The sequence below is a fragment of the Athene noctua genome, chromosome 2 (assembly GCF_965140245.1).
Source record: "Athene noctua chromosome 2, bAthNoc1.hap1.1, whole genome shotgun sequence".
In the NCBI taxonomy this organism is placed as follows: Eukaryota; Metazoa; Chordata; class Aves; order Strigiformes; family Strigidae; genus Athene; species Athene noctua.
The window spans coordinates 151,555,609-151,578,153 of NC_134038.1; the positions used below are offsets into that span (position 1 = coordinate 151,555,609).

The following is a 22,545-nucleotide window of genomic DNA, read 5'->3' on the forward strand; positions in this document are numbered from 1 at the left end:
ACAATGATGAGCTGGAGGAGGAATGCTACACCAGAGATGCATCCACATCCCCAGGTCTGGCAGCAGTAGGCTGCTGAAGAAGAGAAGCAAAGGGAGAGAAATATGAAGGAATATATGACCTGATGGATATCTGGTGGCATTTTGCTCTGTGCTAGCCAGTAGTTAAAATACAGCTTTATATGGAGCAACCTGTCTGATGTGGGTGCTAATGGTTGTAAATTCAGAACAGGCTGGTCTAATCTATTGACAGTATTTGTTGTTTTATAAATTATTATTCTGCTTGATTTGTCTATGATGAAGCTTCTTTCTTCTACATATACCTGCCTTCGTGCACACAACTCAAATGACTTTTGGCAGGTTAAACTGTGTCTAAAGTTTTTCTTTTAAGTTTCTTGAAAAAAAGGTGTTTTTTAATCAAAATGAGGAAAACACAGTTCTAAGAAATGATGGGTGATGCCCTTATATGTTTGAAATGTTACATGCAGTATGTCTGTTTTTCACGCAGTTTGCATGTACTTAACACTGTCAGCAATTCATAAAGTTGAGGTTTAAGATATTTGTCTGTTGTGATGAAAACTAGATAGGAGCCTAGCTGATTGCTCACAGCTTTGGGAAAGGATGGGTGTAAATATTGTTTTCTTTGTGTTTTTTTGATTCTGGTTAATTTCTACTTCAAATCTTTAGCTAGAGGTTAATATTGGCTTCTTTTTTCCCCCCTGAAAATAGAGACAGCTTTCAGTGTCTGCTGTCCTCTGCCTTGAGTACTTCTGTGTGAGAAGGCTAGTTAAACAAGAGACTTAATCACTACATACATTAGAAAAACACATATACAATTGTGCCGGTGCCCATGGGTGTGTTGGGTTAGATGGCTATTACCAAATCCTTTTTCACTCTTTTGTTCATTCCTGGGCCAGGGAAAAAAAACCAAACCAACCCCTACTTGAGCACCAGTGGAGTAATACACACAGCACCAGGAAGAATACATGAATCTCCCAAAGATGCTGGAGAAAAAGAGGAGGGAAGGTCACAGTGCTTTCTTCTTTATAACTACCGTAGGAGCTGCTTGGCACAAAAGGAGAGTTTTGCCTTTGTCATATAGGAGAATGCCAACCCTCTAGTGCTGCCCATGTTATGGGCTACAAATAAACACTACTACTTAGTCCTAATAATTAACTTTGCTCTTCTGAGCTCCCTGGGTTGGACTGCTCTTTTGCAAAAGCTGACCTGCTGGAGCATTTCAGTCTGGTCATCCCCAGACAGATGCTGAATGGCGTTTGTTTCTCAGTGCAAAATTGCCTTGTAGCCTGCCTGGGCTGATGCCGAATACCAGGGGAAAGGAGAAAGGGAAGTGCAGAATAAGCCCTAAAGCAGCTCTTCCTAATTTCACTGAAAGCTGGAGGATGGATGTCCAGGAAATGTTTGGGGTTTTTTATACATCAAGGACTGCCTGCAGGACAGAAGATATTTCCAGCTATTTGTACAGTGGAAATCTTGAGAATGAAGAAAACCCTGTATAGTATTTCTAAAGGTTGTTTTGAGAAAAACGTCTAAAAAAAATAAAATCAAAGGCAGTTAACAAAATGAAGAGGAGGACATGGCCAGGAGGAGTAAACCAGAAGCTTCAACAAGACCGTGATCTGTGAGCCCACACAATGGGAACAATTTTGCGCTGCTTGGTTGCCAGGGGGTTCTCTGAGCTCTAAAATCCCTCAGCCACTCTGGAGACATCCTCTGTCTTCCCCAGAAGAAATACAAAGTGCTCCACAAGCAACAAAATGCCTGTTGTGCCCCAACAGCCCATGCTTGACCGGGCTCCAATATACACCTGCAAAGCCCTCTTCTTTGTTCTTCGGCAGCCTTTCCTGAAAACCTCTTGGTATGACAGCTAGGCAGCTGGTGCACTGCTATAATTCTAATCTTGCAAGGTAGCTCCATCGCTGAATCCATCTGCTTTTGTCACTTCTTATGTGTGACAATGGACTTTTTTTTTTTTTTTCCCCTCCATAATTTTCTTCTGTATTTGCGTAGCTCCAGTGCTGGCTGCTTTGGTAATGTAGCCTTTATGAATACCAAAGAGTCCATGTGTTACACATACATGGGACGGGAAGGAAATGCTCTTTGCTCCACTGCAACAGAAGTAACACCAGCTTCCAGCATCAATCAGAAGATGGTTCTGTGAGTAAAACATGCTACTGGATGTGGGGTGGGCAATGAACAGAAAGGTCTGGGGCTTTGAAAAGAGGTGTAGAATGGCCCAAAGGTCTGAGTTTATAATAACTGAATGGACATCAGATTTAACTTTTTTTTTTTAATCTCAACTTCATGTTTTAAAGTCCTGAGGGTGGGGAAGAGACCTGCTTTTTTTGTAAGGTTCTTTCTGGGATGGAACTGATTGATCCAGAGAATTAATGCATAGACTACCTATGCCAATTAAATTATCAGACAAGTCTGGAAGACCACTGAAAGCATTCAAACCCAATCTGTTTGTAACATTTGACCAAATGACCCTAAATTAGTTCTGTCTTCTCAGCTATAAGACACTGACTTACAAATCCAGCCTCTAGGTCCCAGCACCAACAGTAATTCATAAATCTGACGAAGCAAGCTCGGATGAAATCTCCCACCAGGATGGTTATGTAGGTCACCAGGATATCGGACACAGTGAGCCTTACAATCTCCTGCAATTTAAAACAAGGAAAAAATTCTTAGCTCCTATAATTTCAGTAGCGCATTCAAGAGTGTTTAAGCAATTTGTCTTTACAACAATAACCTCCAGAAAAACATGCCATGAGCAAACTCCCTGCCTGTTTTCAAACACTCAACAGTGCCTAAGCTTTACCTCTGTGCTTGGGAACCACGAGCTCCGTTACAGCCTATATCCCTGATAGTTGATGCTAGTGTTACTGACTGTATGTATGCCGGCAGCACATAAAACAGAAGCAGAATGGTAATACTGAAGTAATGCTGGTGTAAAGCACACATACACTGAGGGTAATTTTGACTGTTTGTAGTTCTGCTATGGCTCAGCTTCATAACCTTCACGTGGACTCCTGAGGAAATTGCTCAGTTATAAAGAAGAGACGTAAGTGTAGAAAAGGGAGATGTGCAACACAAGAAGGGTAAAATTGCAGGCAGAAGACAGACTTGTAGGATGGAGATAGTTGGTGTCCCAAGAATTCAGAAAGAAAAACACAAGAAAAGGTTTAAAAGTCTGAGGGGGAAAAACAAGCATCTGGAGGATGACAGCTCAGCTGCACTAAGGATCAGCATCTTCCAAGGAGTGGCGGTGGCTGGTATTTCCCCACTTAACTGAAAACCACTTGGCTAGTGAAGACCCATTGGGCATACACAGTAATGCATAGCCTTGTAGCTTGGTAAATCCTAGCTATCTGTATCGGCCATCAAATAACTGCTTTTTAAAGCATACATAGTCTGGCTGCAGAACTTCTTGGTGCAAGGTAAAGGTTGCTAGGTGGGTTTGTAAGGTGAAGCTCTGAGGACTTGAAGGCCACCCTGCATGCCTTTCAGGAGGGTCATTTTGCCTAATTTTGTTCTTGTCCCATGACCTCACAATGCATTAGAGTTGGGATGTGTCAGAACTTCCCTTGGGGCATGTCCTGTGGTTGGGGTTCACTGGCACTCCAAAGCTACTCTACAATGTGAACTGAATTGCAGCAGTGAGTAGACAAGACATGTTTGCTTCACAGGCGCAGTCACGATCTGACTAAAAACATGATGCAGGCATAGTTGCAAACTACCTTTCATCCTCTTCACTGCAAGTGCAGTAGTGCTGTACGTGCCTTTGGGCACGTTCCAGGTGGGGATTTCACCACCATGGCTTGAGAACCATAGCCAAGGACTTCTGCTGTCTGGGTGCTGCTATGTTAGTCAGGAAAGGAGATGTCATTTGTGAGGAAGACTTCAAGCCCAAAAATGTTAAAAGCATCAACAATGACAAGACCCCACCCCAAACCAGCCCAGAAACTTACTACGTAACAGATCTCTTACAATGCCAACAGTTGTCTCCCAGCAGGGTCCCCTGGGCACGTCTGCGGGATCAAGAGGAGGTGGGGTGGCGGTGCTGCCATTCCCCACAGATGAGTTGTGGTGACTAAGCAGTGTCCAGTCCGTGATGTTCTTCACCACATCCTCTTCAGCCAGCTGCAGTGAAGAGACCCACCCCCACCAGCCAAAAACTTTAGGAAATATGGGAGGTTGTGTTTGGAGAGACCCAAGGCATTGCATTCCCCCTCCTCCCTACCAGTTACCACCCTCCATATAAGCATCTGCTTACAACAGAGTTGCAGTGCTGCAATAGCATGAAAACTCCTTCTCTCTTGCCAGGAGCAGGGGAGCAGCAGCTCTTCCAGATCAAAAGCAGAAAAGGGCACTGTGAATTCTGGGGAGCTAGCAGCTTGCTCCCCACATGTAGAGGAGCCAGACCTCCTCCCGTGTGCAGAGGGAGCCTCTATCCAGTTGTCCTTCCTCACTTTTTTCATAATTTTTCAGGGCAGAGCAAACTACACCAATTCCTCCAATTCTCAGCTTAAAACAGCCATTTTTTCTGTGGATCAGTTAGGCGTTTATCCTTTCCTGCAGTTATCTGCCTGCAACATGCTACCAGGATAATGTTAAAGAGGGGAGTGCAGGGGAAGAGGATTATAAACTATATCCTTGGAGTCTGTGTTAATAGAAATTGCAAACAGTGTCAGATGGGGGAAAAAAATTTCAAATTGCCTTGACATGACATGATTATAGGAGACAATAGCTACTCTCTTTTCAGGGCTGTAGAGAGAAGTTGGAGACTTTGGAAACCCCTCTGGTTGATGAGTCTCCCTCGGGTGCTGCAGTGGATGCTCGAGAGGATTGGGGATGGGGGAAGCATCTACTGCAAAGGGGGTTATCATCCCTACTGGCCATGGGGATGGGCTGTGCTCACTCCTGGCTTTGAAAAGTGCTAGTAAAAATGGATTCTCAGCTCTTACTTTTTCGTTGACGTCATCCATCAGGGCCAACAAAAACGTGTAGAGGTTCCCAAGGAAGAGAGCAAAGATGCGCCCCAGCTGCCATTTCAGCCCAATGCGGGGATGGTAATTTTCTAGCGCAGCAATGGTTTCAAACAGTGGAGGGCAAAACATGCCCAGCAAGGACATCACAATTTCAACCTGCCACATGAGGAAAACGAGATTTACCACTAATAGTAACAGCAGCGACTATCTTACTTTCAGCAGAGCAGGGGCTGCCAGCAACTGGTTGGAGATTTCTGGAGGATTTATAAAGGGGATGGAACCAAAGTGAGCTTAGCTTCTAGCTTTGCTTGGTGTGCAGGCAGAACAGTGTCAGACTTCAGGGCTGGGTTGCACGACTTGCTCTTGCAGGAGCACTTTTGCTGTTATCTCAAAGGAATGAGCTCTGAAGAATTCATTCCCTGTCAGTCCAGACTCATGAATATTTAGGTTCCCCAAGTCCCTCGTATTACTGCTTGCATCGGCTCTGAGGTTCTTATTTTAGTTTCAGAGGAAGTGCAAGACTTGGCTTGTGTGCATAAAGATAATTAGTCAATGCTAATGTTTATTTTCCATGTTCAGCACCTTTGCTTTTGCAATGGGCAATTACAGATTTGAATGGAAGCACATTAAGGACTCAGTTTTGCAGCACAAGAAAATGTGTTCTAGTGATATTTTTGTTCCTCTGTGTGGTGCAAGATGCTAAATTATACTGTGGTCAATGAGGTCATTGGTCAGTCAGTGTTAGTTCCGGCATGACTTGCAGGCTGTGTCTTTTTTTACAGACCTACAGTGCCCGTTGGCCTGCAGAGGACTGTGTCTGTACAGCTGCTGGTGGGCACTGATTCACAGGTCTCTCTTTTAGTACTTTTAATTCCAGAAGAGGGGACAGTGCCCAGAAATGTATATATGCAGATCTCAAGTTATCACCAGAAAGGTCTCAGACATTAAACTTTTTTAAATAGGATTTTTTTCTTTGGGAAAAGCTCACTGAAATAAATCAAAGCATTTTGTGAGAAAGTGCAGTCTTGCTAATATTTTCTGAGGGAATTATGAAAATGTATGACTTTGAATTTAATTTGGCTTTGATATATAAATGTAGTATACATTGAAATTAAACTTTTCTATAGGTTGAAAGATTTTGTGTGTGTCAAGAGCTTCAAGATTTGAACTTTTCATTCCAAAATCAAACCAAAAAATTTTGATGACCATTCTAAAATCTTGATTCAAGATGGATGATAAAGATCTGTGTTTAGCTTTACGTTTCTAACACTGAGAGCTTTCTATTACAACACAATTTGTAAGCATTAATATGCAACTTGAGGCAGATTCTTTAGAAAATAGTGTTGCAAGTGTTGAAGACCCATTGACTTTTATTGTGATTTGTTTTAAGAGTATTTTCCCCTCTCCATAGAGTTGTTAATTTGCGCTGGAAACTCTCAGTGAGACTGATGTGCTTCATGGCTAAAAGAAGTAAAAAGGTACTGAAGGGGACTTCTAGACCCTAGTAGGGAGTCCCTCTACCCTGGGTGCTGCCCTCAAGCTGTGGCAATGATTATGCTGATGTCCAAGGCAAATTTTCACAGCAGAAAACCGGAAGCACAGTTCCCTTACCTCATTTCTTTCATACCACCCCACATTTTGCATTTTGGAAAACGTCTGGGAGCGTTTCACCACAAAATAAATGAGGTAGCCACTCCCGCACAAGCAGCATATGATGAGGACATTGGCCAAAACCCTCAGGAATCTCCTCAGGTGGATGTTCTCATCCTTGTTGCTTTCTTGCTCGTCCACAATAGACTCCTGAAAAAACAGGGGTGCTCACAGAAGGGGAGAAAGTATCTTGCAGCACTCAGCCTAAGGCAACATCAGATGTTTTTCCACCTTATAAAATGCAATCCCATGCTCTTCTGCCTATATTGAATGTTGTTGTTTGTGTTAAATTCAAACTAATTTTCATACAGGCATCCCAGTTTGACCGAAAGACATCGAGTAGCAAACAACCTGCCATGTCCCAAAGGAATGCTGTGGGGGAATTGTGTGCAGAAGTAAAACAATTTTTTTTTTTTTTCAAATCCTAAAAAGGGCATTATGGTGACCCTGGGCATGGGAGCTGGAGCTGCCGTGGTTCAGTGCCATACCCTGGTTGTACAGAGAGATGTTGTACAAGCACCCAGATTTCCCCTTAAACCTCTGCCAAGGTAGTGGCTGGGGCCATCCCCAGAAGCAGACAGAGAAATGCTGGTTAGGGTTACCTTGAAGCTGGTGGTGATGGATGCAAACTTGTTGTCTGCTGTCTCTGGGTTGCCAATGAGGTAGTCCCAGCTGGTGAACATTTTCCAGCTGAAAATGAAGTTCTCATCGTCCCCGTCTGCTGTACTTTCATTGGCATTGCGTGCCATCCTGTGTAGGGACACGTGCAGTGACAAGGTCAGGCAGCATTTGACAGAGCCACCACGTTTCCTTCAGCTTTGTAAAGCAGCGCTGGTGGCTTGGGATTGCTGGTGGGTAAGGAAGGAGCAGGGTGACAGTTCTCGGGGTTTGGGTGCAAGTGTGTAACGCATGCCATTGGACTTCAGATTTAAAGAGGGCTGAACTGTTAAATGGGGTCTTCAAGGCTATGCAGGTTTTGTATTTAAAGCAGTAATGTAGAAAAAAAAAACCTAGCACAGGTAATTAAAGCAGGTTAAGGATTGCTTCCACCAATTAGTGCATGAAGAAAGTCTGTTTACAGTACTTCTGGGTCCTAGGGTACAGTATACTACATTTAGGTAGTTAAATTTAGTCAAAAACCACTGGTGCTGTCCAATACAACCACTGCAACACAAAGTTTTAGTGAGACTTCAGTAGCTGCACAATGCTGGAGCCAAAGAGCTTGCAGCAAGTCATGCAGGGAGAGGAAAAGGATTATTCTTGTTAATCAGCATAGGAGGAGATATGGCTTCTGCTGTTTTCTCTCTATTATTTGATCTCTGAAATCCTTCTGTAACCCCCACTAGAGTTCCTAGTACCAGTCCCTCAAGGAAGACGAGACAACAGAAGCTGCAATTTCATGGCAAATGTACAGCAAATCCCCATGTCCCACTCCAGACAAAGACTCAAGATGCTCTTTCTGTTGCACAGCAATGGGGCCTGTTCCAGCAGTGATCCAAATCTATGGGCTTATTCTTTCTTGCAAAGGAAGGAAAACCTTTGTATGGTGTGCCCTCCAGGCAGAGACAGGGGGGTTTATTTTTTCATTTTTGGCTTTGCAGAGACTGTCTCAGCAGCCAGAAGTGCCTCAGCTGTGTCCTCAGTGCCCTCAGAGGGGGGAGCCTCACTGGTGTTTGGGGACAGTGCACCAGGGTCATGGAGATTGCGGCCCTGCTTTAAAACTCTACTGATAGGTTTGGATATGCATCAAAGGTAGTCTGGTAGCTTCTGTCTCTTTTCTGTACCCCTCACGCCATCTGTGTAACTCACGTTGGTTTTCAGGAATGTGTTTTTTGCTATGAAAGGATGGGAAAAGGAGCCTTTGAAATTTACTGTAAGTAAAATCCTCCTTCATGTAAAAAATTCACCTGTTTGATAGCCCTGTAGTAATGTTGGAGGAAGGGTTGAAGTGATCCAGAGGGGAGGAAGAAGAGGACTGGAGAAGGAGGTGCGAGATTTCAAAATAATGCTTGTGAGCACATGGCTGAGGCAGGGGACTGGCCAGGTACACCCAGAGCCAGGGGTGGTGGATGCTGAGTGCATGGACACAGCAGGCACACAGTCCCCTTCACCCCAAGCTCTCCCAGCTGTCTGGCCAAGGCTGGATTGAGCTGTGAGCCATGCCCATGGAGGGGAACTCAGCTGTGAGACACATCTGGACAGCTTTTGCAGAGAGGGCAACTCCAGACGTACTTACGATCTTATAACAACCATCAGGCTGTAGCCAAATACGCTGATCCCAACCATGAAATATGCCATTGGTAGCCTGTATTTTAACCAGCCAATTGTCCGCTGGTTGTTGTAGTAGCCGTAAAAGAGGGCTGAGTATTTGATGTAGCCCTGGAGGAAAAGCAAAAGCAAACATTTGTGTAAGTTGTGGCTTTTCTTCTGCAGAAAAGAGGTTTCTGGTGAAAACCAAAGATATAAAACAAGGAAAATCAACTTGGAAATATTTTTAGTGTCTCAGTCTCAACTGTTTGTTGTCCTATTACCTCTGAGAGCCGTTGTCCTAAGAGCTTAGCCTCCTAAAAGAGGGAAGAAGTGAGGGAGAATGTCAGAGGATACTGGCTCAAAACTAAAATGTAGTTTTTATCCATTGCTGTTTCATCCCTCCTAGCAAAACCTCCTTATTGCTCCTTGTGACTGTAGCCCACCTGCTTTTCTAAGGCAGTATCAAGCACTCAGATTGTGCAGAAATGCTGTAGAAAAGGGTTTTCCCACCATGATATGAAACTTTTCCTTTCAGCTAGGAGGCAGATGATTCTCAGTACCCTGCAGATTTAGTTCCTTTTACTGGCTACCACCTGCAGAGCAAATATAACTAAAAACTAAAATCAAAGCATTACTTTCCTGTGGAAAGCAGAGCTCAGACACAATATCAACCATGTTGCCTCAAGTAGATCAATTTTTTGCTGTACAAACTGTTGGGCATTCAGTGAATGTGCAGATCTCAATCTGCGTTAGCAATCTTTTCCTATTTTTCTGTCATTTCTCATCCAAGTTGATATGTATTATTGCATTTTGTACTCCATTTTTTGCCTATTATCTTTTGGCTCATAAGTTAAGTGTAGTTAACCAGTCTGTCCATGATAGCTCTGATCAAGCCTTCAGAAAGACCAAAACTGAGACATGACTTGAAGCTCCTATCAGAGGCTATTTAATGGTCATGTTTAGAGACATTGAATAATTTACGTGGGAGGGGATCTCTGGAGGTCATCTAGTACAGCCCTCTGCTCAAAGCAGAGCAAATTTCAAAATTAAGTGCTGTGGCACAGGGCCACATCCGGCTGAGTTTTGAAAATCTCCAAGGATGGAGATCTCACAGCCTTTCTGGGTGTCTCTTCCAGTATTTGACCACCTTCATTTAATCAATTAGCTGAAGCTCCCCCAGAGCGCTAGGTGTTTCATTCCTGATCTAAAGCTTTGGTTTCCCTGGGTGCCTTTGGTATCCCTAGCTGCGTGTTTGCTCTGCACTAAGAGCCATGTCATAGGTATAGGACAACTCTGCACATGTTTCTGCCAGTACTGCTGAGCCACTTGGGGAAATGCAGCAAGCCTACAGCTGGCACAGCACGGCTGCTTGCGGCTTGTAGTGTGTTGTGTATAACATGTGCTGGGGAGATGTAATGAAAAAAGCCTCGTAAAATATAATGTTCCTAGAAGGTGCTAGTGATGTTTTTTTCTCAGGTTGTAATCCCAAACCTTTAACTTTTTGATTCATCAAATGACGGGGACTGAAAAATGAGTTTCTCTGCTCACATCATCCAGTATGTTCTTTAAACTCCATTTGTGAGACATGGTGTCGGGTGTCCAAGTGAGATTTATTCCTTTCTACCTCTCTAGCAATCCATGATGTGACCTCCATTTCCCTGGCTCCTCTCTTGAAATGTATTTTTCAGGATCACATTATTGACTCTTCATTTTATTCCTGCTCTGAAATAGGTTTCCCCATTGCACCTCTCCTGTGAAACATGCTGGAATAAGCACCTATTAATTTTCAAAGGGCAGGCCTCTGTGAGTGGCTTAATTTGACACGTGGTTGCAGAGGATATAGGTGTGCATTGTTGTCCCACAGCTGGAGACTGTTTCTCAAGCCTGCGTGATTGCTCCCTGGTGTTAAGCAGCAAGGGAGTAGGTTCCAGATGGGGACCTTTATGGCAGAGGGATTCAGAGGATCAAGGCCTTGATGATAGCAGGGGGATGTAGAGGTATGTACCAAGCCACAAGCAGGAGACTGGCAGGTCATGGTAGCCAGCTTTTCACGCAACAGTACAGCCTCATCCAAGAGCAACTTCCTTACTCATATGTGTATAGTTTATGGTCTCCCAGGCAAAATCGGCAGTTGCAGCTCAGCAACACTCCTGCAGGGCTTTTTTCTGTTTGTTTTGGCATGTTGGATTTTTTTCCTGGATGAATGAGTTTAAATGCAGCTTCTTGTATTTTTACAGTGTTCTATTCAAATGAGCTTTTCATTCAGTGCAATGCTATTCACAATTGTCACTAATTCACCTCTGAATTTCAGATTGTGGCAAGTAGGTGAAAGTGCTGGGAGAGCATGAGCTAAAATATCTGCTGATCTTCAGCAGAAAATGAGTGGTGAATGAATTGCAGAATCATCCAGGCTGGAAAGGGCCTTGAAGATCATCCAGTCCAACCATTAACCTTACACTGACCGTTCTCACCTCCACCAGATCCCTCAGCACTATGTTGACCCAACTCTTAAACACCTCCATGGATGGGATTTCCACCACCTCCCTGGGCAGCCCATTCTAATGCCTAACAAACTGTTCTGCAAAGAAATACTTCCTGTCATCTAGTCTAAACCTTTCCTGGTGCAACTTGAGGCCATTCTCTCTTGTCCTGTCATTATTATTGGTTCAAGAGACTCATCCCCACCTCTCTGCACCCTCCTTTCAGGGAGCTGTAGAGGGCGATGAGGTGTCCCCTCAGCCTCCTCTTCTCCAGACTAAACACCCCCAGTTCCCTCAGCCGCTCCCCGTACGACCTGTGCTCCAGACCCTGCACCAGCTCCGTTGCCCTTCTCTGGACACACTCAAGTAATTCAATATCTTTTTTGTAGTGAGGGGCCCAATGAAGGTTTGGGCCTCCCAGATTCCTGGACCCGCCAGTATTTGGACTTATTAATAAGTTAATTTAAATAATCTGGTTTACATTACAGTAGTTGTGGTTTTTTAGCTAAGAAAATAGTGATGGGGTTTATTACAGAAGGACTGGGTCCCATGCTTGGAATATACAGGCCAGCGTGAACAAGCATCTAAAAAATATTTCCAGAAGTAGCAGCTTTGAAAGTCAGATCCCAAGGTATTTGCCATAGCAGAATCTCTTCACCCTCTGCACATATCTTTCCTCTTTTGGGCTATCCTCTAAAAATACTTAATCCCTTTGTCCTAAATCTGCAAAGGCAAAGAGTAACTGGGTGTGTGTGTGTGAGAGTTGGGCTTTCAGCCAAGTGCTTGTGGGTGGCTGGAAACTTGGGCTTTCCCTTTGGGTACAACTCCTAAACTTTGTTCCCAGCTTCAGTCTCATATAAATATTTCAGGGGAATAGGGATGCAGGGACATGAGGAACTATTCCCTTCCCAAGGCTACAAGCAAATTGAGTGGTATGGCAAGTTGCTCCCTGCCCACAAAGGGGGTCCATGGCTTCTCTCCTTCTGGCTGCCTTGGAGCCGCTCTCATATTTCACCTGCATGCTGGTTGCCTTTCTATTTGAAAGTAAAATGGCTCTTGTGCACACCATATTTTTTTGTTTTGTCAGAATAAAATTCTACATTGTGAATGTGAGATGATGATATAAATTTCTATGGATTGTTTTATGTAGATTTAAAATACAGCAGAAATGTATTCATTGGGTGTTTTCTCCTTCAAAAAAGGATCTTTTTTTTTTTTTTGCCTGAGTTCACGAGGCAGCTCTGTAAGTGTGGTTTAAGTGAGCTGCGCCAAGCTCATCACTGGCAGTGTATGTAGTCACCTGCTTCTACTAATGCTCATTGAAAAACCTAACTTTGGCTTCTTGTGTTTCATGAATAAAAACACTGTGTAGATAAAAGGACATGGGATTCCTAAATCTGCTTTAACTTCTTTCGGTGGGGAACCAAAAACTTCACTGGCTTTCGTGGATTTTATTTTGACCTCAGACAGACACATTCCGTGTGGCGTCAGCCAACTGTGTTGGGATGTGATATGTTCCCTTTAGAATAAAAGTGCATCTGCTTTGTTCCTGCAAACCCAAGAAATATATGTCTGTGTGTTTTTGTGTGTATACACACACACACGTGACATACGCCAGCCAGCACATTTGTAAATGGAAGTGGTTCATATTCATATGCAGGTGCCTGCATGTGCACATGCTGTTCTGGCCAGAAATCTCTGGAGATCCACAGAGATTTTGTGGCAGCAGGTGTCTTCATCTCCTGGAAGAAACAGATGCATTGCTGGTTTATCTTGGAATAAATTCATCCCTGTAGTGCTGCTAACTTCTGAAGGGTTTTAGGAGGTATTCAACTGATCTCTTATGATTAACACTCCTGTGCTTACCTCAAAATCCCAAAGAACTGAAAAATCCATAGCTGTTGCTTGTTCAGCCCGGGGTACAGTTTTCCTCGGCATGCTCCCATATGGCATTCCCATCAGGATCTGGTGAACATTAATAACAGTGATGCATGTATGGCATAACACACTGAACAGTTTGGTTGGTTTTCCATTTTTTTGATTTTCATATATATTTTATTTCTTGATACCAGAGCAGCAGTTTAAAATATTTAGAATTAATTTCACCCAAATAACATCCCTTTCACTGGTAACATCCATTGTACAGGAAATATTTTGCCAAGGAATTGTATCTCTCAATGCACAGCTCTAGTTTAAATGCCTTTAGTTTAGCAAGAAGTTCTTTGCTTGAACTTCATGGGTCTAATGCAATAAGGGGATTAGCTTTATCTATTTATGCAGGATTCCTCCTTTGAGAGAAGTCAGGAGCACTGGGTTGAGCTTGCAGTGTATTTTGAATTAAATTCTTGAATTGAAAAAAGATCTCAAGGTGAGGTGAAGGGCAGTTAGGTTTGGGCAAAAAACATATGACAAAATCAGGTAAAGAACAGTTTTCATGGCACAGCCTCTCCTCATGGCACCATGGAAAGCAGGTCTTGCAGCAAGTCCAGTAGCTATAAAAGTCCAGAGAATGTCAAGGGCTATGGAGAGTTAATAAGGTATTTACAGCCAGACTCTGACTGGTGCATATACGAAAATATCTCATTAGCATTAATAGCCTAGAAAGGTCCTAGCATATCACTTATTTTTAAGGGCTATCTAATTAATTTCAAAATAGTTTATGATTAAATGTTTATTGCCCAGCTACTCTCTATATCGTAACAGCTCAGTAGTCAATGAGTAACAGTATGCATACTTTAAAGATGAAAGCTGTTCAGTCTTCTACCATATGCATAGCTCCTTACAAAATACATTTATACTGTTCAGTGCTAATGGTTATGTCTCTTCATCTTGGGAGGAAACAGCTTTTACTTTCAATAGTGTGAGCAACCACATTAAGGAGAACAAAAGCACTGTCCTCAGGAGAGACTCTGTGCTGCATTTTTGCTCCATAAAAATCTGCATTAAAGAGAACAGATGCCACTGTCTGCAGATTGCACAGCCTTTAAAGACTGCACTGACTAATTTAGCTGGAGCTGTAATGGCTACATTAAAAAATTCTTCAATAAACAATCATATATAGTTGGCTATGAGATCCTTTTCCTTCCCCAAGAACAGTGAGAAATAGAAAAACTAAAAATAAAACTCTTCCTTGTGAATCATCTGAATTAAGAGTAGGGATATTTCCCAAACAAATGTTAGTTGGCAGAGTGCTGGGAAATTGTTCCTTCCCTCGAGGGCTCCTCCTGCAGAGCAATTTTGTGCCTGCCACCCAAAGCCATGACCCTTGGAGGGCCCAAAAGGGGGATGTTCTTAATCACTTTTAGAGCACAGCCCATTTCTTATGGCTCTGACGGACCTGAGCTTGTACCTAGGCGTCATAGGTCATGTTTTTCACTTTAGTCAAAATGTAAAACTAGCCTTAGATTAGGTTTTTGAGCTCCTGGTTTAGCTGCTGGATAGGCAGGATCTTTAATAGCATTTTAGGACTCCTGATTTCAGTCTGACTTTTAATCCTGTGTCGGTAACGGCCTCGTAAATTGGTCTTTGTAAATAATAATCCTTATATATTTAATTTTTCTAAAGCACTTCCTGTTGCAAGACACTTGCTTGTGCTATCAATCTCATACTCATGTAAAGCAATGGGCAAGATATTACTGAAAGAAGAATTAATCACTTACCTCTGGAATTATAACCAGTCCAAATATTAACCCAAAAAGGACAAGATTTACTCCGTACATCCACCGCAGAAATATGAAGTAGGAAGCGACTGAGGAGCCAAAGTGACCTTAAACCAGAAGACACTTCATGGTTAGGAGTGTAGGAGGGTTAAACTGTCCTCAGCATGACCTGGACCCCTTTACCCTCATGTCTCCCCAGCACGTTGCCCAAGACCCTCCTGACAGTCCCCACCACCGGTGGAGATAGCAAAGTCCAGATCTGCCTGGGGTATGTGCTCCTCCTTTGGCATCAGTGCCCAGGGCGAGAGGAGACTGGGGACCAGGGAGCTGGAGGATTGTTTGGATGAAGGCAAAGCTGTCTTACAAAATGTGTCACTGCCACCGCACAGCAACTCTCACTTACTCTCCACTTCTTTTATCTTCATCTCCCAGGGTATGCACTGGGTTTTAAAATTGTCAAAGTCTCTCTTAAATTTCACCCATTTCTGAAACAAGACAACATTTCAGTGAGCAGAGAGGTGAGAAGTGGGAAGCTTGTTTGTCTGCAGGGCTTTCTGATGTCAGGGTTTGGTAAAATTACTAGAAGTGGGTGTGAAGTCCAAAGCAAAAACTCTGATCTGAGTCTGATCTTTAGGACTATTTCAGACACTACCTTCAATCCAAAAGCCCCCCACCGCCAAGTGTTAACATTCAGTATCTGAGTTTTAACCTTCCTAAGCTTTTGGAAAGCTAAGTTGTGCTATGAGTTTACCATATAATATAGGGGTGGCAAATTCAGACCTAGGTCTGGATTGAAAGAAATGATGCAGAACCAACACTATTTAAAACAGAAATTAATTTGATAAAATACTGAGCTTTTGAATACTTTCTCATCAGATCAGTGGCTAAACTTCTGTTGGTTTCATCATCTCAGGTCTGGCTCCGTTTTTGACTTCTCAGTGTAATCTCCATGACAACACGCAATTTGGCTACCAACTTCAGTTTTAAAACAGTGTCATCATTCTCCCTGCTATCTTCTCACTACCAGGGAAGATGAAATTTTACAGGAGTCTACAGGGCAGTGCAAGAGTTTGTCATGGCCTCTCTCCCCTTTAGGGTACCTTGTCTCACAGATCAAGGTTTTGGAGATTGCAGCCAGAAAGCTGTGGTTTTCCCTGCTCCTGCAAAGACTCCCTTGCTTCAGGGAAGGTTGCAATGAGATTCAGGTGGGGGGAAATTTTCTCCTGTTCTTTCTGTAATAGTCATAGATTTGAAGCTGGCTAGTATTTTTTTTAATGTGAGCAGGAAGATTTATTCTGATTTCCTGGTGTCTCTTTTGCCAAATACAAGTTAATAAGCTCTACCAAAAATGTGCTGAATGCAAAACCAGGTATCCAAGCTTTTTCCTGACATCATTGCAGCACTTACCTTTGCCATCATCATCTTATACGCGTACAACTTTTTGCCCTTCCCTTTTCCCAGAGCTCCTTCAAACTTTTCTACAAAAGCTTGTGCCTCCCTAATTGGAAAATAAATAAGCAGGTTATTGAAACAGCAAAGGGGTCTTTAGCTTTTCACCTCTGCCTGCACAGTGGGAAAGCAGCCACACTCGTGCAAAGGTGGGGGTATGGTCTCTCTCCACACCATGCACTGCCTGTGGCTTTCTGGATGCTATCTGCTGGTGGTGTTGCTGTGCCATGTAGAGCTCGCACACACCCACAGCTAGCTGGCAGGTCCTCAAAGCACTCATGTTCATGCAGAGATGTGTCCCAAATTTTGTTCAACACTTCTCCCTAAGTGTAGACCAAAACCCCACCTGTTCCTCTCGCTACCACCCTGGCATGCCTGCTATAACTTCTCTCTCCTTGTGCATTGGTCAAGAAGAAAATAACATCATTCTGTGAAACAAACTCCAAGCAAGATGACACAATTTCCCTCCATGAACACCTCCCTGGATAAATATCAAAGATGTGCAGTTGGCCCAACAGGATAATCTCAGCATCAGAGAAATCAGTGTATGCTAGTTAGGAATAAAATCAAGCTGCAAATTGAAATTAGTTTTAGAATAGGATTTCTAAGGGAAATACAGAGAACAGAACCTAGGTAGATGCTTTTAGAATATGCTGAGTTTGTGAATGAAATTGTATCATATATTGATGTTGCTAATACCTCATGAGAAGAGGTTAAATTTCAGGAGTTGGGAGGTCCTTTGTAATCCTAAACCTATGGGAAAGACAGATTTATACTTGGTAGAAATAGTTGGCTAGTTCAGCACATAGCCTCGGGATAACCACCTGTGACTTTATTTGCAAACCTAAAGTGAGATTTCTAAGTCTTGAACATTTTTTTTTCGCTCTCTTTGTGTTTCACATTCCTCATCTGTGTAATGGGGCTAATCACTTCTTGTGTCAGGGCTGAGTTTGTGCAGCTGGAATAACTAATGAATGTATGGCTCTGGAGACCCCTGCAAAAGCAATGCAACAATTCTGTTTAGGTTCATTAGCAGGTGGTAATGGTTGCCATGGTTCAGGGATAAGGTGCAAGGATGGAGGTACATTATCAAACATGATGCTAGGAGAATTTTAGCCAGGATCCTACACCAAAGGGAAAATATGTCAGAAATAATACTGCTTTGCTTTTTTTTTTTCTTGCAGAACTTTGGACTTTTAGGGTCATAAGATTATATTTGTAATGAGCTCAGTCTTGTAGCATGCCTGTGAGATAGAAAAGCTGCTTTAATACAGTTTCCCTGTATAGATCTTTACCCAGATTTTTAGAAATAATTGGCACTGTTCAAGGCTCCTCATTTTAATGAAAGATAGAGCAGGTCTTGGCCTTCAGGGTGTGAAAGAGAGAATCAGACACACATGGTGACTGCCAGCCTTCACAGCCTGGTCACTGAAGCTCTGAGTAGCCTCTTGGTAAATATGGAGCAGGAACATCACCACTCCCCATGGGGCTGTGCATGCCTTGCAACACTATTTTGAAAGCTCTTCTGGTAGAAATGGGTTTCAGGGGATTTTTAATCAATAGAGCCTTGATTTGAATCATTGCCTCGATGCAGGAATGGTTTGTTATGAGCCACTGCCTGTTGACCTGTGGGTTTTGGTTTCCCTGGTTTGCCCTGCCCCACTGCCTCTTGCACCAAGGGGTCTCTGCAGCTTCCTGAGTTGTTCCCACATTCAGTGTAGGCTGGGTGGCAATATTCCCTTCATTCCATAAACCTCTTGAAACAATACAGCATTTTTCCTGACCAGTCCCATCTCAGGAGTGTGAAGTAACATGGCACTTCGCTGCTCTGATTTCTGTCTGACAATGGACATGGCACTGAGTTTGCTTTAACAAGTAGTCTGACAGTAGTGTGTCATTTGGTTTTAAATACAAGGGTAGAATGACCTGGCCATGGGTATCAGTTGAACAGATTTGCACCTTGTCCGTTCTTTGGTTACAGAGGCTGAAAATCAAATTCCACATTTTAACTCTGATCATTTAAACTCAGACAGGCTGGCCAGGCTCTGCTGGTTGCTTTTTCTGAGACTGGGGTGTTACAGTAGCAGCAGCAAATATGTAATTTCTAAGAAAGGCAAAGTGCATTGGACAGTCAGCAAGGATCCCAGGGGTGGGGGTTCCCGGTGTGATAGGTACCTGAGCACTGAGAGCTTCTTCATCATCCTCCAGGGCTTGTTTCTCATCGTGGAAATCAGTTTTTTCTTTTGCTCCACCTGCTCCATCAGCATCGCAAGCTCTTCCTCTGACAACGACTCCTCGTCGGATGAGTTGGAAGAAGAAGTAGTACTAGGAGAGACACACATTAAAGCGTACAAAACAGAAAAACTTGCAGGACTTAGAGGGAAGGTCTTGCTTGGTGTGGGCACAGTGCTGCTGGCCCCCCAGGATCCCACTCTGATGTGGGCACAGTGCCTCAGTGTTCCCTGGCTCGGTGTGACGCTCTTGGGGCAAGGCTGCTTCCAGCCAGGATAACGAAGAGGCAATTGCACCTCCCCATAACTCGCCTGACGTTGTGCTTTGAACCACACTTCAGCTATAGAGGCATTGCTGAGGGCTACAGCTGTCTCTGGAGAAATGTTTTTCACATCTTCAGAAGGAAATGGAAGATCACGAGGGAAGCAGAGGGTTGGGACAAACAAGATTGAGAACAGACTTGAGAACATGAGAGATCTATTTTAACCTGAATGTTTCCATAGACTAACCAAAAAATGTGCCCAGATCTAAGTTGCTCAAGGTACCTAGTTTGAGTGCTGTTCTACCTCCAACTGTAGGCACTAGGACTCCACTACATGCATAGATCTGATCCTGGCTGAGCGATGATAACGATAGAAGACTTTGGAAGCAGTTTTACACTACTGTTTTCCACTGCTGTATCTCTTTTGGGAGAGCAGTAACCTGCTTGCAGTCTATTAGTTTCACAATTCTGACCCCTGTGCCACTGGCACGTGGATACCGCTGCTGGTCTGACACGATGCACCTTACTCAGGGATTGTTTAATTACCTGTTTTTCCTGTCTGTCTTCTGTTTGTCGTCGCCCTCCTTTTCTTTCTTGTTTGTTTTCTTTTCTTTGTTTTCTGACTCCTTTTGATCTTTGGTAGGAGCCTTTTTGCCTCTCTCTCTCTGTCGGCTTCCTTCCTCTCCTGCTTTTTTTCCATCACTGTTTTTTTGTTGGTGGTTTTTTTTCCTAGAAGCTCTGTTTTGTTGGCTACAACTGTCTTCCTCTTTGCTCTCATCTTCTTCTTTGTCTTTCTCTTGCTTTTTCCTTTCAAGTCTGCTTGCTCTGTCAGTTTTCCTACGGGGATGTTTCTTAGGTGTCTTGTCCTTTACTTCTTCTGCAAGGGATAAAAAACAAGTACCGTGGGAAATCCATGCTGGCAAAATAAGGATTCATCAGAAAAGTGTGGGCAGCCAGGATGCCTGATGCAAACCCTAGCCAAGTCAATGAGCAGATGCCCATTGACCTTGGTGGGTTTTGCATTATGCCCCATCCAAGAGCCACATCCAATTCTTCGGTTACGCAACTCCCATTTAAGATAGTATGGCTCATTTGAGCACATCAGTGACTTATATGTGACCATAAGAAAACAGGGAATTAGTTACAAATTAAAAAATCCATCCATCAGAGAGCACAGACAGATATCTTCCCAATCTGTAAATACACCAGAGCAATGGAAACAGAAATTGTAGTTGGTTATAAGGTATGTAGTTTCCTTGTTGATGCAATGTCCTTGAAAGATGTTTACTTTTTTAAGGCTGAGATGGAGGTCTTCTGTTTATAGAGAGAAAAGGTACAGCTTAGACAGCACATGGTTTTGTTTCTCTGAGTTTTCTTTTATATAGGAAGGTCTCTATCCAGAGAAGAAAAAACCCGGATAGTCTCTGATGCAAATTTCATTCTTATTGGCATTGCAAGCTAAAAACCTCTTTTGTCCAGAAGTAAGAAATACTTCCAGTTTGAAGGATTCCAAAATTTCTGGCTGATGAAAATAAAGTGTTCAAACAACAAACAAAAGATTTATCATTTTGGCATTGATTTTTTTTTCCCCAGAGTTGGAGAAATTGTAATGGAAGAGCGAGGTTGTGCTGGAATGGGATCCAGAGTGAAAAATGAGCTGTCTAAAAGGCGAGAAAAATAGAAGGAAAGAGAATTTGAGTATTTGCATTTTTGATGAAAATAGTATTTGCTTGCTAGTGGTTAAAAATTAGTAGGTGGTGGTTGTAACATTTGTCACTGGGAATGAGAAGGAGCTTTCAACTACTTTTGCAGGATCCATTAGATCGGTTTCAGTTACTATGTAATGGTCTATCTCAGCTGAATTTCAGTTAGTGATCTAGGTCGAAGGACCACCTACCCTCTTTGGGAAAATGTTCATTTGGGGCATCCGAATCTCATGGTTTTAATTTTCAACCTATCAAATATTAGGTTAAATGTGGAGCATTCATTTGTTACTTTTATCTTATTGCCTTGGTTGCCTGTATGGAAAAGGTGGCTATGATGTAAATAAAAAAAATAATCTTAATCATTTGTTTATTACTTTCTCATATTTTATGGATTGCACAGTCACGGTTGTGAACCAGTTTTGCAGGAGCGTCTACATTTGTATCACCTGTCCAGTGCAGTTACGATTTTACCTCTTAACTATCTTTTTTTATTTAGTGTTATAATCCTACCACTAAACTATTTCTCTTTATTTACTATACATAGAAGATTAAAGATGTTTTTAATCCTGTTACTGCCTCTTCCTGATTTTCCTTGCAACCATCAGTCTGTCTTCAATCCATTTTCATTTTTATCTTCTCATGGCCATGATTAATTAAGATACCAGTGTGTTATGGTCTAAACAAGCATTGCAGGGAGGGCAAGCAGGACCGTGGTGTGGTGCAAAGCAGTCTTAGCCCTGCAGACAGTTGTGTTTTACCGGAATGCCTGGTTTACTAGGGAAAACTGCCAAAGGACATGGGCTCCAACTGCCTGCCACTCTAGAAGCGTGGATGAAAGGGGACAGACTGCTTAAGAACGGGGGTTTACATATCACTATTATAAGTCAAGCCTCAAGGGAAAAATCTGCGAGCTTACAAATAGCTCATGAAACAGTTCATGTTGTTGAGCAAGCAACAAGCAGGAGAGAAAAAGAAAAGGTATCACTTCTTGTATTTCAAACAAGACCAAATTTTTTAATCTCTACATTACCTTCACTCTCTGCATCACTTTCGACTTGTCCATCAATCTCTATTCCGACTGCAAAACAAAGAACAAAGATTAATTGCGTTTGTTGCTGGGATTTATACACACGATGCTTTACACAGCTAGCCCTTCAGGACCAGCTGGACTTGGCAGAATATCCCTTATTGATTATACATTATATTCTTTTCCTACAGTGATGCTCTTAATATTTACTTTAGTTTGGCAGATCGGCAAAAGTTTCCTACATGAGCACATCGAAATTGCATGATATTTGAGAGATGCAAAATGGTGTGCCTGGAAAGTCCCGAGACGTTTTGTCAAGTATTTGGCAACGTCCAAACTGAAATGATCTCATAGTGATACCAACCATCTTCCATGATGACCTGTAAGGCACATTTCTTTTTCTTCCCCATGACAGCCTCCCGTCTTTTGCACAGACACTGTAGCTGTTATTCCGCGCAGAACACCCCACTCATATACGGATTACTCTCTCTTCCAGTGCCCATGTGCTTGTCTCCATGGCATTGCAGACAGATGGGCATGTCCAGCCATTGGTGACCTCTTGCTCGTGAGCCATGTGTGCAGGGGAGGGCAGGGAGGGGTGGGAGAGGCAAGGAAGACCTAGGCTCTGCCTCAGCCCACCCAAATGCTTTCCCTTCTGCTCCCTTCTCCCTGTGAAAAAAGCACCTGTCGGCATTACATTGCATTTCATTATTTAAACATGAAGGAAAGCCCTTTGGTGGATACTTGGTGGTATCATATGAAACACAGACACAAGTCACGTCTGGTTCTGACATAAGCATGTGGCTGGAGGCTTTGAAAGG

The 22,545-nt window shown here is 43.0% G+C and overlaps 1 protein-coding gene across 1 annotated transcript in view; it reads right to left on the reverse strand.

The window, feature by feature from the left end:
- Positions 1 to 22,340, reverse strand: part of TMC2 (transmembrane channel like 2) — a 34,001-nt gene extending 11,661 nt beyond the window's left edge. Inside the window, exons 1-14 of the mRNA XM_074898131.1 lie at positions 22,089 to 22,340; positions 21,728 to 21,775; positions 19,538 to 19,868; positions 18,673 to 18,822; positions 16,456 to 16,546; positions 15,452 to 15,533; positions 15,049 to 15,155; positions 13,256 to 13,354; positions 8,896 to 9,038; positions 7,262 to 7,409; positions 6,621 to 6,809; positions 4,986 to 5,165; positions 4,009 to 4,161; positions 2,550 to 2,678 (exon numbers count right to left, since the gene is read on the reverse strand). Coding sequence (XP_074754232.1) covers positions 2,550 to 2,678; positions 4,009 to 4,161; positions 4,986 to 5,165; positions 6,621 to 6,809; positions 7,262 to 7,409; positions 8,896 to 9,038; positions 13,256 to 13,354; positions 15,049 to 15,155; positions 15,452 to 15,533; positions 16,456 to 16,546; positions 18,673 to 18,822; positions 19,538 to 19,868; positions 21,728 to 21,775; positions 22,089 to 22,134 — 1,896 coding nt within the window. The 5' untranslated portion in view covers positions 22,135 to 22,340. The remainder of the gene's footprint in view (positions 1 to 2,549; positions 2,679 to 4,008; positions 4,162 to 4,985; positions 5,166 to 6,620; positions 6,810 to 7,261; positions 7,410 to 8,895; positions 9,039 to 13,255; positions 13,355 to 15,048; positions 15,156 to 15,451; positions 15,534 to 16,455; positions 16,547 to 18,672; positions 18,823 to 19,537; positions 19,869 to 21,727; positions 21,776 to 22,088) is intronic.
- Positions 22,341 to 22,545: the final 205 nt, after the last annotated feature.